The sequence below is a fragment of the Muscardinus avellanarius genome (genome assembly GCF_963383645.1).
Source record: "Muscardinus avellanarius genome assembly, chromosome: 12".
NCBI classification, from domain to species: domain Eukaryota; kingdom Metazoa; phylum Chordata; class Mammalia; order Rodentia; family Gliridae; genus Muscardinus; species Muscardinus avellanarius.
In genome coordinates, this window is record NC_137798.1 from 28,854,025 (window position 1) to 28,869,598 (window position 15,574).

The following is a 15,574-nucleotide window of genomic DNA, read 5'->3' on the forward strand; positions in this document are numbered from 1 at the left end:
AAAGGGCTGAAATTTTGTTCAAGCCACAGGTTCTCAGGGCTACTTCACAAAGCTCCTGAGGCAGAGTGCCTGTTGATGTAGCTTCAGATCCAGCGCTATTAATTTCTCACACTCTGGCCTGAGACCTTCACGGATTTGGTGTTTTGAGCCCTGCAATTCTTATCCCTTGCCTACCCTGAGGTAAGGCAGGAAGGCAGACTGAAATGCTCCTCTCTGACGAGCAAGGGGATTCAGATGTACTGTACCCTTAGATGTACCGCACCTTCTGTGCTACAGGAGCAGAACCCAAAGCTGCTTCCAAAGCTCCAAACTCTTGCACACAGGGCTAGAGGCCAATGGTGTACGAGCGGCCTGTGGGGTTATGAATAGCAGAACAGACTGGTGCTGTCACAGCCCATTCATACCACACCTTCTTGGAATTGCTGCATCGCCAGAAACGCACACAGATGGTCTGGCCTTCACGCACCGTAATGGGTTGCTGTAAGAAAAAAGGGAAGTTTAGGAGACAGCTAACGTGGTACTATATTAGGGTAGATGAGATTAACACGATGAATTCTTCCAACATTCCTAAAACTTAATTGAAGTCCATCAGAACACAGAATAATCAGACACAGATAACCAAATAAGCAAAGGCAGGATAAGTGCTATGAACATGTACACAGTACCATAAAGGGGAATGCTGCTGGGCATGGTGGCACACACCTGCAAGGCCAGCAATTCAGGAAACTGAAGCATGAGGGTCAGAAGTTCAAGGCCAGCCTAGGTAACTTAGCAAGACCCTGGCTCAAAATAAAAAATAAAATGGGCTGAGGTTGTAGCTCAGTGGTAGAGTGCCTCTGGATTAAATCTCCAATAACAAAAACAAAACAAAACTTGGTCTAGGAGGTCAGGGAATATTTATCTGACAATAGAAATATTCAGAGACCTGGAAAAAAAGGGTGACCTGGGTGAAAAGGCAAAGGAGAGAGGTGTGAAAACTTGAGGCAGAAAAGAAGATAAGAAAAGGCTTAAAAGGCTAAGGTGGAGGGAGCCAGGGATCAGCAGCTGAAAAGGCGGGCAAGAACAGGATCATACCAACTCTTGTTTTTCTTTTGCAGTATTGGGGATTGAACTAAGAGGTACCTAAGAGGTACACTCCAAGCTCTATTTTATTCTTTATTTCAAAATAGTGTCTAATTGCGGAGGGCTTCATAAGTTGCTGAGGCTGGCTGTGAACCTGCAATCCTCTGCCTCAGCCTCCTAAATGCTGGGATTACAAGCGTTTGCCACCACATGTGGCTTCCCTAGCCCCCTCCCTTTTTTTTTTTTTTTTTTTTTTTTTGCAGTACTGGGGATGGAATCCAGAGTCACTGTACCTCCGAGCTACACCTCCAGCCCTATTTTCTAGTCTTTTTAGTTTTGAAACAGGGTCTCACTTAGTTGCTAAGTAACTGAGTCTGTCCAAGAACCATGATCCTCTGGTCTTTGCCTCCCGAATGCTGGGATTACAAACTTGCGCCACCATGCCCGGTGCCCTAGCCCTTTGTAATTTAGAAACAGTCTCACTAAATTGCAAGAGACTGACCTCACACCTGAGATCTTCTGGTCTCGGGGATTACAGGTATACACGACCACACCTAGCTTTTTTGGGGGGTGTGGTACTGGGGGTGGAACCCAGGGGCTTTTCTACTTCTGGGCTATATTCCCAGACCTATTTTATACTTTACTTGGAAATAGAGCCTCACTAAGTTGCTGAGAGCCTAAATAGCTGAGCCTGGCTTTGAACCTGTGCGATCCTACTGTCTCATCTTCCCAAACACATGCACCACCACAACCAGCTTTTTTTTTTTTTTTAATTTGAGACAAGAGCCAGGCGTGGTGGCACATGCTTGTAATCCCAGCATCCTGGAGGCTGAGACCAGAGGATCACGGTTCGTGGAAAGCCTCAGCTACTTAGTGAGGCACTCCATACATTAGTGAGACCCTGTTTCAAAATAAAGAATAAAAAATAGGGCAGAGGAATGTAGCTTGGAGGTCAAATGCCCCTGGGTTCCATCCCCAGAACTGCAAAAAAAAAAAAAAAAAAATTGAGACAAGATCTTACCATGTTGTTGAAGCTGGCCTTAAACTTGCAATCCTCCTGCCTCAACTTTCCAATTAATTGGGATTACAGGTGTGTTCAACCACACCCAATTTAAACCTCCCATATCTTAAAGGAGATTCCTACCTTAATGGGGAAGAGAATGGGAAACCATGAAAACATCCCAGGAGAGTGAGTCTCTGGACGGATACCTGTGCAGAAAAAAATGGGGGAAAAAAAAAAAATTGAGGTCTGTCTATGCCTTTTGCTTAAGTCGAAAAGAGTTTCTTCTGTGATCATGAAAGCAAGTAAATGAGTCTCCATTGACTCTGGGGTGCCTCATGCATCAAAATGAGACATGTACATAGGCTACCCAGGCAGCTCACCCTCACACCCTGCCATTCACCACCCTAGAAACTCACTCAGAGTGATGTCCTGATAAAGCACAGTCTCAAAGTAGCCTGCAAACCCATGCAGCACCGTGTTCACCTCCACGGGAAACTCCAAGGTGCAATAGCGGTTGTTATCAATCATAGGATCTGTCAAGAAAGAACTGGTGGGTGACAAGGGGCCAGAAGCCCTACACAACTTGGGCTAAAGAATGCACAAGACCCAGAAGGGAAGCCTAGACAGGGCAGGCTCAGGACAGCATGGGAAGGAAGCAGGAAGGTAGAGGAGCTCACACCTTCCAGTCAGAGGACAACCATGCAAGAACCTACCTTTGTTGGGATGACTGAAGGTGAAACAGGGCTGGGGCGCAGAGAGCTGGTGGAAGTTGTGTAGCCGGACCACATAAGGCATCTCAAACTGAGCCTGTCCCAAGTAACAGAGAGAGAGTGCAAAAGCTGGAGAAAGACAAGCGATACCTACTTCCCCAGGGAAAGAAGCTTAAGCCCCAAGGACACAGAAAAAGATACCACACAGTTCCACTTCTACCACTTGCCCCAGCCCCTACTTCTTCACCTCTCATCTTCTCCAGTGGAAGAAAACAGAAAGGTCTAAAGAGCACCCCTTCGTCCAGAGAAGAACAGCTCTTTACCTCAGGGTCACGGTCCTTTTCCCGGCAGGCTCGCACCTCATTGTACAGCTTGGAAGAGGAGATGGGAGCCAGGAAGGAGGTGTACTCCCCAGGGATGCTCACACCATCATCTGCACAGCAGGAAGGTCAAATTAGTTCTCAAAGGAGGGAAATGGTGTGTCTGCATTAACCAAAGGCTCAAACCTACCACATCAAAACAGACCAACACTAGCCTAGGCACAGCAGGAAAAGATAGCTTGATACTGTACTATTCCCAAGCTGGCCGGCTTCTAACTCCTGTCAGTGGGGATTATATGATTCTATGTCTAGGTTAATTTAAAGAGTCAGAGAAGATTAAAACTGAGAAAAACCCAAGATACAGCCATGCATTGCTTTGACAACAGAATGAGTTCTGAAACCTTTATTTTTTTTCCTTTTTTTTTTTTTTTTTGGTGGTACTGGGGTTCCTGGAAACCCGTCTACTTCCGGGCTACACTCCCAGACCTATTTTTTTTATTTTTGGAAACAAGGTCTCTTAAGCCAGCGTGGCTGACTTCGAACCTGCGCGATCCTCCTGTCTCCACCTCCCAAGCGCGGGGATTACAAGGGTGCGCCACCACGCCTGGCAAGTTCTGAAACCTTTATTGTTAAGTGATCTCATTATGTGAACATGTTAGAGTGTACATACACAAACTAAGATGGCTACAATGTCACTAAGTGATCTAATCTCATGGGACCACCAAATGTATGCAGTTCTTTTTTTTTTTTTTTTTTTTTTTCCAGTACTGGGAATGGAACCCAGAAGCATTCTACCCCTGAGTTACACCCCAGCCCTATTTGTGTGTGTGTGTGTGTGTGTGTGTGTGTGTGTGTGTGTGTGTGTGATACTAGAGATAGAACCCAGGGGCATTCTACCTCTGAGCTATACCCCCAGTCTATTTTTTATTATTCTATTTGAAACAGGGTCTCCTGAGTTGTAAAGGGCTTCACTAAGTAGCTAAGGCTGTCCTCGAACCACAACCCTCCTGCCTCAGCCTCCTAAATACTGGGATTACAAGTGTGAGCCACCATTCCCAGCAGCATGCCTGTATTCTAATCTGGTTATTCTGAACTTTTATGAGGTTTAAAGTCCCACAAAAATCCCCAATGAAAGCAAAGCCCGAATATTTATTATGCCAGCTCAGGGAGCTCACAGAGCTCAATAAAGAATCTCTGCTGGGATCTTAGGAGGCTGAGACAGAAGGATCAAATGTGTGCGTCTAGCCTCATCAATGTGGGAGACTCTCAGCAACCTAGTGAGACCACGTTTCCAAACCAAAAATAAAAATAAAAATAAAAAAGGACTAGGGGTGTGGCTTGAGGTAGGACACCCCTGAGCTCAATTCACACACACACACCCTAGGTGTTGTGGCACACGTTTGCAATCCCAGTACTTAGGAGGCTGAGACAGAAGGATTGTGTGTTCGTGGCCAGCCTCAGCTACTTAGTGAGGCCCTCTGCAACTTAGTGAGACCTTGTTTCAAAGTAAAGAATAAAAATTAGGAGCTGGGCATGGTGGTGCACACTTGTTATCCCAGCATTCGGCAGGCTGAGACCAGAGGATCGCGGTTTATGGACAGCCTCAGCTACTTAGTGAGGCCCTCTGCAACTCAGTGAGACCCTGTTTCAAAATAAAGAATAAAAAAATAGGGCTGGGGGTGTAGCTCAGAGGTCGAATGCCCCTGGGTTCTATCACCAGTACCATAAGTAAACAAACAAACAAACAAACAATAAGGTAGGGCTGGGGGTACAGCTCAGAGGCACAATGCCCCTGGGTTCAATCCCCAGTACTGAAAAAAAAAGAAAAAAAAGAGGTAAAGAATCTCCGCTCTAGTCCGCTCCCCTCGTTTTCCAGGTCTCTGTGAAGTTCAGAGAGGTGACTACTTGCTAAGGGAACAGAGGCAGTGAGCAGCAGCTCTGTCACATGATCGCATCCAAGTCTAACCACCTCCTCCTAAACTGCATGACTTCCTCCCACCCACCGGCACCCTGCATCCACCGCAATCTGAAGGCACCTTTGAGGAAGTGCTGCGCTCCATCCAGGCACTCGGGCGACAGCTCATTGTCAGCAAAGGAGCCCAGGAGCTCACTGACAATGATGTCCGCTTTTTCTGGAGCCACCCATTCCCGCATGTCCGAGGAGACTACTGTCACCTGGCTTCCCCATTCTTCAAACTGCCAGTTCTCTAGCCTGAAACAGAGACAACACAGGTGAAGAGAGACATTATGAAAAACTAGCAAAGGGACAAACTTCCCAGCAGGCAGGTTTCTACTCACGTCACCACAGCATTTGGGTTCTTCTCCACAGCGTACAGCTTTATCCGCCGGTCTGCCTGCTTGGCCGCCCGCAGGGAAGCATTCACCAGGGGCCCCCGGCCTGCTCCCAGCACCATCAGCACCCTAGGAAAGGGGGAGAGTGAAGAGCAGACTCAGCATACAGAGAAGCAGCATGCGAGGTCCTGGGAGCAAGGGAAGCACTCACTGGACATTGGTGTCCTTCTTGTCTTCAGGTACTCGCTCTAGCAGACATTTATAGATGGCCTGGGGGAAGGAGAGAAGACCTCATGGCTATCATCCCATCGTCACCAGGTCATCCTGGTCCTGTGCTTCCCCAACCAGGGCCCAACCTGTACCTGCTGGTACTGAGAGTATTTGATAGGGTCCTTTTCAAATACTTCATATGTCTGAGATTCCAGATTGTCCATCAGTGGCTGACAAATGAGAGGGAAAAGACTAAGTTAGCCAGTTTCTGGCAAAAGACAATCCACCACCATATCAAAACACTTCCCTCTGCCTCCTGAGCTTTGGTAGGATTTGGGGGCAACTCCTTTCAGAAGACAAATTCCACTCTGCCTCCTGCCTCTTGGTATACTTTAAACCTACCTGGAGCGGGGACTGCAGATAGTCTTCATAGCCTTTGGCGAAGAGTTCATAGGCATTGGGTGGAGGGCGGTTCTGACTCAAGTATTCCAAGTACTGGAGGTAGGAGCAGAACTCCTTCTCTGAGTGGTGGTTGGTGCCTGTGATGATGAACTGTACCTCCAACTGTGAGATAAGTCAGACCATCAGATACAGCCCTGATACCAAGATTCTGGGATATTATGGTTTATAGCCAAAGAACCCTAGCATAAAAGGCCAGATCAAAAGTTCTCAAGGGTTTGCCCTAATACTCAAAAGCAGCATGAGGCTTCAAATATATATATATAATATATATATAATTCAATTATATATATAATTTATTTATTTGGTGGTACTGGGGTGGAACCCAGGGACCTTCTACCTCCAGGCTATACTCCCAGACCTATTTTATATTTTATTTGGAAACAGGGTCTCGCTAAGTTGCTGAGAGCCTCACTAAGTAACTGAGGCTGGCTTCGAACCTGCGAGATCCTCCTGTCTCAGCCTCCCAAGCGTGGGGATTATAAGCGTGCGCCACCATGCCTGGCTCGCTTCAATATATTTATAATGCTGTCTTATGTTAAATAAACAATATACTGGTTCAAAGGGCTGCAGAGATACTTGTTGTAACTTCCTAAATGAAACTCTGCAAAGTTCTCATGAGGTCTGATTCCTTGAAATGTGTCTGGGGCTCCTACTGACACTTGCCTTTTTGTTCCCCAAGAACCCCAACTTTATTGAAATTACTCTCCAGAAACCAAATAGGACAACAGCCCCACAGGGAAAAAAACCACCATACATACATGAATAAGTGAAGATGTATAGCTGAACCACCTTTAGAACCCTTCCATCACTCACCTTGAGGAGCCGGAAAATCAGCCTCTGATGCATCTTAGAAAGAACAGGAAATCCCTTCTTGTTGGTCAGGAAAATGCTAGTGGGGAGAATGGCTGCTTTGATGGGCTCCCCAAGCCAACGATCAATGACATGATTAGATGGAAGGTCAGCCCCGATTTCAAGAGCTAGATAAGGGAAGAAAAAGATCTATCAATCAGCTGGGCATGGTGGCACATGCCTGTAATCCTAGTACTTGGGGGAATGAGAGGAGAAGCACAGGTTCAAGGCCAATTTCAGCAATTTAGTGAGACCCTGTTTCAAAAACAAAGAAATATCAACCAGTACCAGGCAAGAAGCCCTTTCTTGGTCTTTATGCAAGAGCTGTTTCCTCCTCTTAAGAACAAGGCAGACTGGGGGACAAGAAAAGTAGTCAGAATGCTCAGGACACATGAGAGTGCTGATTCTTGCTGATAATCCCAGTACTTGGAAGGCGGAGACAAGGAAGATTGCAGGTTGAAGCCAGCCTCAGCAACTTAGCAAGCTCCGCAGCAATTTAGTGAGAACCTGATTCAAAATAAAAAATGAAAATGGCTGGGGTGTAGCTCAGGGGTAGGAGTCCCTGGGTTCAGTCGCCAGTAACAAAAAATAAAATAAAAATAAAAAAAAGAAGAGCGGATTCCTATTCACAGGAAGAACATCATGGTACATGCCTATAATCCCAGTACTTGGGAGGTTGAGACGGGAGGATCTCAGGTTCAAGGCCAGCTCCTACTTAGCAAAACCCTGTTTGAAAATAAAAAGCCGGGCATGGTGACACATGCTTGTAATCCCCGCGCTTGGGAGGCAGAGACAGGAGAATCGCGCTGGTTCGAAGCCAGCCGTGCTGGCTTAAGAGAGCCTGTTTCCAAATAAAAAATATATAAAAATAGGTCGGAGTGTAGCCCAGAGGTAGAAGGGCTTCCAGGAACCCCAGTACCACCAAAATAAAAAATAAATAAAATAAATAAAAAAAAAAATAAAGCCGGGTATGGTGGTGCAGGCCTGTAATCCCAGCATTTGGGAGGCTGCGACTGGAAGATTGTGTTTTACGGACAGCCTCAGCTACTTAGTGATGCCTTTTGCAATTCAGTGAGACCCTGTTTCAAAATAAAGAATAAAAAAAAATAAGGCTGGGAGCGTAGCATGGAGGTAGAATGTTCCTGGGTTCCATCCATAGTACTGGAAAAAAGAAAATTGGGGCTGTAGTTCAGAGGTAGAATGCCCTTGACTTCAATCCTCTACCAAAAGAATAAAAATTAAAAAAAGTTTATCCACAGGAAGTCATACCTATCCAAAGACCCTCATGGACTCACCTACTGCAATCCTCTTGCTATAGTCACATAAAGTCCGGAAATTGTGCCACCTGTCCAGAGCCAAACACATAAAAATACTGTCATGGCCCGATAGTCTCCATAGCTGAAGGACACCTCCTTATTAGTCGCACCTTGTACCCTCCCTCATCCTACCCTGCTCCTTGGTACAAAAACAAAAGGAGACATACCACATCCACGTCTTCTCCTCCCCACTGCACTCCTCTGTGTGTGCAGTTGGTGCATTCTCAATTACGTCATCTCTTAGGTCCTCTGGTGCCACCAAGGGTACCCGCATCCAGAACTGCACACGAACAGATACCCTTTTAGAATGTACGGAGTCCATCAAGCTCCCCGAGTCATAAGGATCTTGATTCAGACCTCAGGCTAATTCTTTTGTATGCTTTTTACAATTAAATCTGTGTTTAAGTATATCCTTCTACAAACATCGGCTTTTTTTTTCATTTCAACTGGATATATAGTCTATAGAGTTTTGTTTTACAGTACTGGGAATCAAACCCAAAACCCTGTAAATGCTAGGCAGGAAATTTACTACAGAGATACACCCCCAGACCCATATATATATATATATATATATATATATTTTTTTTTTGGTGGTACTGAGGGTCGAACCCACAGCCCTTCTCCGACATATATATATATATATATATATATATATATATATATATATATATATTTTTTTTTTTTTAATTTATTTTTTTTGTGGTACTGGGAGTGGAACCCAGAGGCTTTCTACCTCCGGGCTATACTCCCAGACCTTTTTTATATTTTATTTGGAAACAGGGTCTCACTAAGTTGCTGAAAGCCTCACTTAGTAGCTGAGGCTGGCTTCGAACCCGTGCAATCCTCCTGTCTCAGCCTCCCAAGCACGGGGATTACAAGCGTGTGCCACCACACCCGGCCTTATTTTATATTTTTATTTGGAAACAGGGTCTCTTAAGCCAGCATGGCTGGCTTCAAACCTGCACGATCCTCCAGTCTCCGCCTCCCAAGCCCTGGGATTACAAGTGTGCGCCACCACGCCTGGCAAGATTTTGAAAATCTCTATATAGCACCTTTACATTGCGGGGGGTGGGACAATACTATCATTTCAGTTCTGCCAATTATGCAGAACTGAATGGTTGGGCATGAGAAGGTACTTTTTCTTTTGCGGGTCTGGGGATAGAACCCAGGACATTCTACCTTCTAACTATACCTCCCAGCCCTATTTTTTATTCTTTATTTTGAAACAGGGTCTCAGTAAGTTGAAAAGGGGCTAAGCAGTAGCTGAGGCTGTCCATGAACTGAGATCCTGTCACAGCCTCCCAAATGCTGGGAATACAAGCATGTGCCACCAAGCCTGGCTCATAAGAAGGTATTTTTAGCAGAACCTGACTACCATAATATGCAGCAGGAAAGGAGCCCCACTCCTACCATGGAAGAATGGTGGCCAGTGTGGATGTGGTTGGTCAAAACTCTGGCCAGGTTTGTGTTATCTTCCTGATTAAGGGGCAACAGGAAAGCTGGAAGACCCAGATATGCACCAAAATTCAGCTCTTGTAACATGGCCTGGAATGGAGATCAAGAGAAAAAGTTAAGAGTTCTCACTGCATTGTATCAGTTGACTTATCTTGATATGCCAAGTTATGGGGGAGGGGGATTAATCTCCCCACCCAACTTGGTGGAAGACCTAATCTTTAGAAAGAGTCTGTGGAGAGGTCAAACAGTCTTACCGCCTCAGAGTTCCTCCGGATCTTCTCCACTTTTGAGTCTGGATGAATCCATGGGGAAAGCTTTCCCACAATTAGCGTATTCCAGTCTGTACTCCCCCACCCAAGAAAAACAAAGACTGAATGAGGTTCAGCATTTTACTTGTTTAATTTCTAGTTCTTAGCAAGAAATAGAGTAGAGATGAGAGACAAACTTTTTCTATCACAGATATGGGATAGCCTGATGCAGAATGGGGAGCTAAGGCTTTCAGCAAATAACCAAGGTGAAAACAAGAGTTATCTATATCGCAGGGACTAACCAATACATTCAAGTCAGAAAAAGAGACTGAAGGGCTGATAAAGCAGAAGTTGTTACTGCCTCTAATAAATTATGGGGCACATGGGATGGTCCCTACCCCTTCCTGACAGCAGTAGGTCTGATCGTGTCTGGGGGCCCGGCCGACTCTTAGCAGGTTCCTGAGTGAACTCCCTCTTGAAACGCGGGTGGAAGACAGGCATGCAGAGGAAATCAAACCTACAACCGCGACAGACCCAGAGTCATCATGTACAGTGAGAAGCAATGCCCAGGAATCCAAGCAACTGGGTTTAGGTATCTTGATTTTGCACAGCCATTTCAGCTGCGATCCACTGAGCTGCTGAGTTCAACGGACTTTGGGACATATCACATCCACAGCACGGTGCCTCAATTTCCCCAAAACACAATCATGGAAAAGATGAGTAAGGAGAAAAGATGCCACTGGCTTTCCCAGGACTGTCACATCCAGATTTGAGCGCACACCACCACCACCACCCCCCCCCCGTCAACCTCTTCTCTCCCTGGCCCCCTAACTTTGCCTCCCACTCCCAAACAATAATCTCAATCTCCAAGGCTCTAGAAGATTGACTGTGCGCTCCTTACTGGGCTTACCCAACAAGTCCCCTGACTTTCGGAATCGGTGACCACACGCCTCCCATAAGTTTCTTTCCTCTCATTCTCGGGGCGGAGAGTGAGGGATTCTCACGCCCTCATCCCCTCCCAGTGATGACTAGCCTGCCCGTCTCCATCCCCGAGTTCAGACCCCGCATTCCGCTCGCTGAGGCCTGGCCCTCACCCCTGCTTGGCCACAGCCCCCAGTGTGTCAGCTATTTCGGGGACGCAATTCAGGTCCCTCCCGCTGGACACGCGGCTCCCACCGGCACCACCGACCGCCATCGCCGCCATCTTTTCCCTCGCGCTGTCCACGCCGGGATTCCTTGGTACTAGTAGCCAATCACAAAGCCGAAAGAAGTCCCCAGAAGGCGGGACGAGTCGCCTTAACAACCAGAGCGTCTTCGAAGACTCCGGAGCAGAAGGCCGAGGGTGGAGAGCGGCTGGTCCCGCCAATCCGCAGGCTGCGCGGTGACGTACGGCGTGACTCCAGCAGGCCCACCAATCGCGGCGTCACGTCTGCGACGAGCTTCAGTCTCCCAGAATGCCTCGTGTATCTGTAGAACTCGGCCCAGAGACTACACGTCCCATGAAACCCTGCAGTATAAGCTTGAAGTATCAGCGTCGAGCCCAGCACAGTCGTCTCCGGGCCAGTGGCGCAATGGATAACGCGTCTGACTACGGATCAGAAGATTCCAGGTTCGACTCCTGGCTGGCTCGTTGGGACCGGTGCTCCTTTATTGCACCTTTATACTAGCCATGGAAATTACTACACCAAGTCTCTTTTTCTTTCCTTTCACCATTTTTTCATTATTTCCCCATGCTCTCACTTCCAGGTCGAAAGTGTTTTTCAGCCCGTCTATATCAGATTTTCCTCATCACTCTCTTCCAAGATGTTTCTTGTACCATTTATTTAGATACACCTGAATAAAGAAAAGTGGGTAAATGGTCAGGACTATGAAAATGGGCTTTGTCCCCTTACTATGCTACATTTTACAACAGACTGTGGTAGCTCAGCCAGTAATTGCTAGTGATTCTTTGTCTCAAACACGGAAGATGTAAATCAGCACCTAAACACGTTTCAAGAAACAGAAAAGGAATTCATGATGCGGGATTATGAGGCCCAGGAAAATCTACATTTTCCCCTTGTCAATAACTTCTAGAGGCACAGAAAATAAGGAAAGGAATTCAGCAAGGAAAGACGAAGGTGGGAAATGGGAACACCTGAACACCTGAAGGCCGGGAGCCCGCAGGTACTGAGGGCCGGGCCGCGGGATGGGAGAGAAGAACACGGTACCGGAGGCCCCATGCAGGAGGTAGTCCGGATTCGGGGACTGGCTGGCTGGAATGCACGAAAAAGAAAAGTCAGGGTGATACCCAGAGTTCTGTCATCACGGTGCGAGAGATGGGAAATGGTTTTGAGAGTAGCGGATTCGCATTTAGACATACTGCCTTGGACGTCTAGGGGGCGCTGTGTATTAAAGAGACTTTCATGAACAGGGATCTGAACCAGACAAAATTTGGAAGTCTCCAGAAGAGTAGTGACTGAAGCCACGAGAATGAATGAGATCACCGCGGCCGGTGGGGGGTCAGAGCCCCGAGAAACACAGAGGGTGTGGACAGGATATGGTCTGAGGAGACTTGGATTAATAATGTAAGTGCCCCCAAAAGAATGGAAGTCAGAAGACCAAAGGACTAAGAAAATGCATCATGGAGGGACTGGAGGTGCCCTTGTCTCATCTTTTTTATTATTATAACCTGTCGTTTTTTGCTCCAGGATCTCATGCGATATTACTAGGTTTTGTTCTTGTTATTTGTTCGTTTTTGGTACTGGGGATTGAACCCAGGAGCATTCTACCTCCAAGCTATATCCCCCGGCCTTTTTTATTTTGAAACAGAGTCTCACTAAATTGCTGATGCTGGCCTCAAATTTGCAATCCTCCTGTCTCAGCCTTGCAAGTATTGGGATTACAGGCATGCAACACCACACTCGGCCTATATTACATTGAATGTTCATGTCTCCTTAGGCTCCTCTTGGCTGTGACAATTTCTCAGTCTGATTTTTGTTGTTGTTGTTGTTGTTGTTGTTGTTGTTGTTGTTGTTGTTGTTGTTATTGTTTATAGTACTGGGTATGGAACCCAGGGGCATTCTAACTCCAAGCTACACCCGCAGCCCTATTTTTTGTTCTTTATTTTGAAACAGGGTCTCACTAAGTTGGAAAGGGCCTAAGTAGCTGAGGCTGGCTGGGAACCTACAATCTTCCCGTCTCAGCCTCCCAAGTACTGGGATTACAAGTGTGTGCCACCACACTTGGCTGATAGTTCTTTTGATGATTGGTAGCGTTTTTGTTTGTTTGTTTTTGCTGCACTGAGGATGGAAACCCAGGGGCATTCTTCCTCTGAGCTTCCCCCCAGCCCTATTTTTTCATTCTTTATTTTGAAACAGGGTCTCACTGAGTTGCAAAAGGCCTCACTAAGTAGCTGGGGCTGCCCGCAAACCACAATCCTCCTGTTTCAGCCTCCCAAATGCTGGGATTACAAGCGTGCGCCACCACCATGTCCGCTCCAAGGGTTCCCTCCTTTAAGTTGGAGCATCTACAGAATTTATCTGGAATTCTTCCCTGCACATCTTTTCAGTAGGTGGCTGTCCACTGGAAGTTGGCTGAAGTTCTGCCAACATTTTAAGAGGTAGAGAAGAGTCGCTGAGGAGGCCTGCTTGTTCTCTGCCCCAGCTGTGCCCAACCAAATTCTACATTCGCAGAAGACTTATTAGATGTTGTTTCTTCTTCAGAAGCTAATTATCGGGGTTGTGGACCATCTGTGCTCCTGGCATCTCACTTCTGATGTCAAGCTGGTGGCTGCTCTGTTGGTTGTTAACTAACCCACCCATGGGTGAGAGGAAGAGAAGAAAATCTGGAAAACAGTACTGTTTTTTTTTTCACCAGATTAAAAAAAAATTTTTTTTCCAAAAGGATCGGTGTAAAAAGAACCTAAAATTTTTTACTAACCTTAAAGTAAGTTTCCATGAGCTGAACCCCATTTGTGCTGCCTTGGTTTTCTCATTCAAAATGGCCTCGGCCATGTGGCAAGCATGATGCTCAACAGCTCACGGTAATGCCACCCCACGTTGCTGCTACTCTTTCCTCCAGCACTTTCCTACGCCATAAAAACGCAGCATGTAACTGAGGGGCCGTCTGTATGAGCTGGAGAGGAGCAAACAGGGAAGGACTGAGCAAGAAACAGCCTCAGCCAGGATCGGTGGTGGCACACACCTGCAACCCCAGTACTTAGGAGGCTGAGGCAGGAGGATCACAGGCTGGTCAGCCTCGGCGACTTGAAGACATTCTCAGCAATTTAGCGAGAGAGCCTGTTTCAAAATAAAAAATTAAAAGGAGTGGATGTGTAACTCAGAGACAGAATGACCCTGAGTTTGATCCCCAGTGTTAATAAGCAAATAAATAAGAGAAAAAAGAAAAAGAGAGAATCTTGTGCAGGATTTGGCTTCATGTATCAGGCATGAAGTCACCGTTGCTGACATTTCTCTGGTGCCTTGTTTCCTTCTGCTCTGCCGCCCATGCTGCACCCTGTGCTGAGCAGCACGGGAATCATGTTATATGACGGGCTACGGGCCTTTGCTGGAATGAAGAGAACAGAAAAGCAAATACCCTGGGTGAGAAAATGTTACGTTTTCTAGTAGGAGCCAGTGACAAGGAGCCAGAACGCTGGAGTCTTATGGAAGGGAAGGAAAACACTCTCCAGTGGTGATTCCCCCACCAAGTCTCCAGCCTTCCTCACCTTCAAGCCCAATTGATCCTTTTTGGGGGGGTCTTTATATGAACACCTTCAGCCCCTTGCAAATCCTCTCTTCATCTCTCATCGTGTTCATCTTCTCCTGAAATGCGCACGTCCCCCCCAGACCCACCCGCACGCACCTCGGTGCCTGCCCAGCCAGCCGCACTCTTCAGCACCCGAATAATGGCCCCTTTGACCCTCCTCCTGCTCCAAATTGCTTCTTCGCAATCAGAGCTGTCCTCTAGCAACAAAAGTGGCAGAGGTACTGAGGCAAAATAATCGTGCCAATTTGCATCTTCTTCCTTGTCATCTCTATTATACGGTATTTATCTGTCAAAATGAATAGAATACAAGAACTGTTCTGAACATAGAAAAAGATGGAAAAGTACCCAGTTTATTTATGAAGCCAGACATACCTAACGTCAAAACCTGTCAGAATGGCACCCTGAAAAAGCCATAGGCTGATCACACTTATGGATATAAATGTAAAAATCCTAAAATATTTAGGATTAACAGGAAATTTAACAGTGTATTAGTATAGTAATTATATAACACAACCAATTAGGGCTTATCACAAGAATTAACACAGAGGTAGGAATTAGAAATTTTATTTACATATGGTTCAAACAGAAAACAAAAAAGAAAAACATTTGATTTTTGTGTGTGTGTGTGTGTGTGGCACTGAGGATGGAACCCAGGGACATTCTACCTCCAAGCTACACCCCCAGCCCTAATTTTATCTTTTATTTTGAAACAGAGTCTCACTGAGTTGGGAAGGGTTTCACTTAAGTAGCTAAGGCTGTCCAGGAACGATCCTCCTGTCTTAGCCTCCCAAAACCTGGAATTACAAGCATGTGCCACCATGCCCAGCAAAAATTCACTTTTATTTTTATTTATTTATTTATTTATTTATCTTTGAGGTACTGGGGATGGAACCCAGGGGCA

The 15,574-nt window shown here is 46.3% G+C and overlaps 1 protein-coding gene across 3 annotated transcripts; it reads right to left on the minus strand.

Moving 5' to 3' along the window:
* Nucleotides 1–325: 325 nt before the first annotated feature.
* On the minus strand, nt 326–11,131 carry PRMT5 (protein arginine methyltransferase 5; the record flags this gene model as incomplete). Of its 3 annotated transcripts, none has more annotated exons than XM_080706838.1 (17): nt 326–478; nt 2,207–2,271; nt 2,482–2,598; nt 2,779–2,872; nt 3,099–3,208; nt 5,132–5,307; nt 5,394–5,516; nt 5,599–5,657; nt 5,750–5,827; nt 6,000–6,161; nt 6,873–7,036; nt 8,204–8,253; nt 8,392–8,504; nt 9,635–9,769; nt 9,934–10,019; nt 10,326–10,444; nt 11,022–11,131. In XM_080706838.1, 17 exons carry the CDS (start codon nt 11,129–11,131, stop codon nt 326–328), a joined length of 1,914 nt encoding a protein of 637 aa, XP_080562964.1. The 3 variants fall into 3 exon arrangements, with proteins under 3 accessions (XP_080562964.1, XP_080562963.1, XP_080562965.1); XM_080706837.1 differs by having other exon boundaries at nt 9,934–10,049; XM_080706839.1 differs by lacking the exon at nt 9,934–10,019 and having other exon boundaries at nt 9,635–9,723.
* Between the last annotated feature and the right edge of the window lie 4,443 nt (nt 11,132–15,574).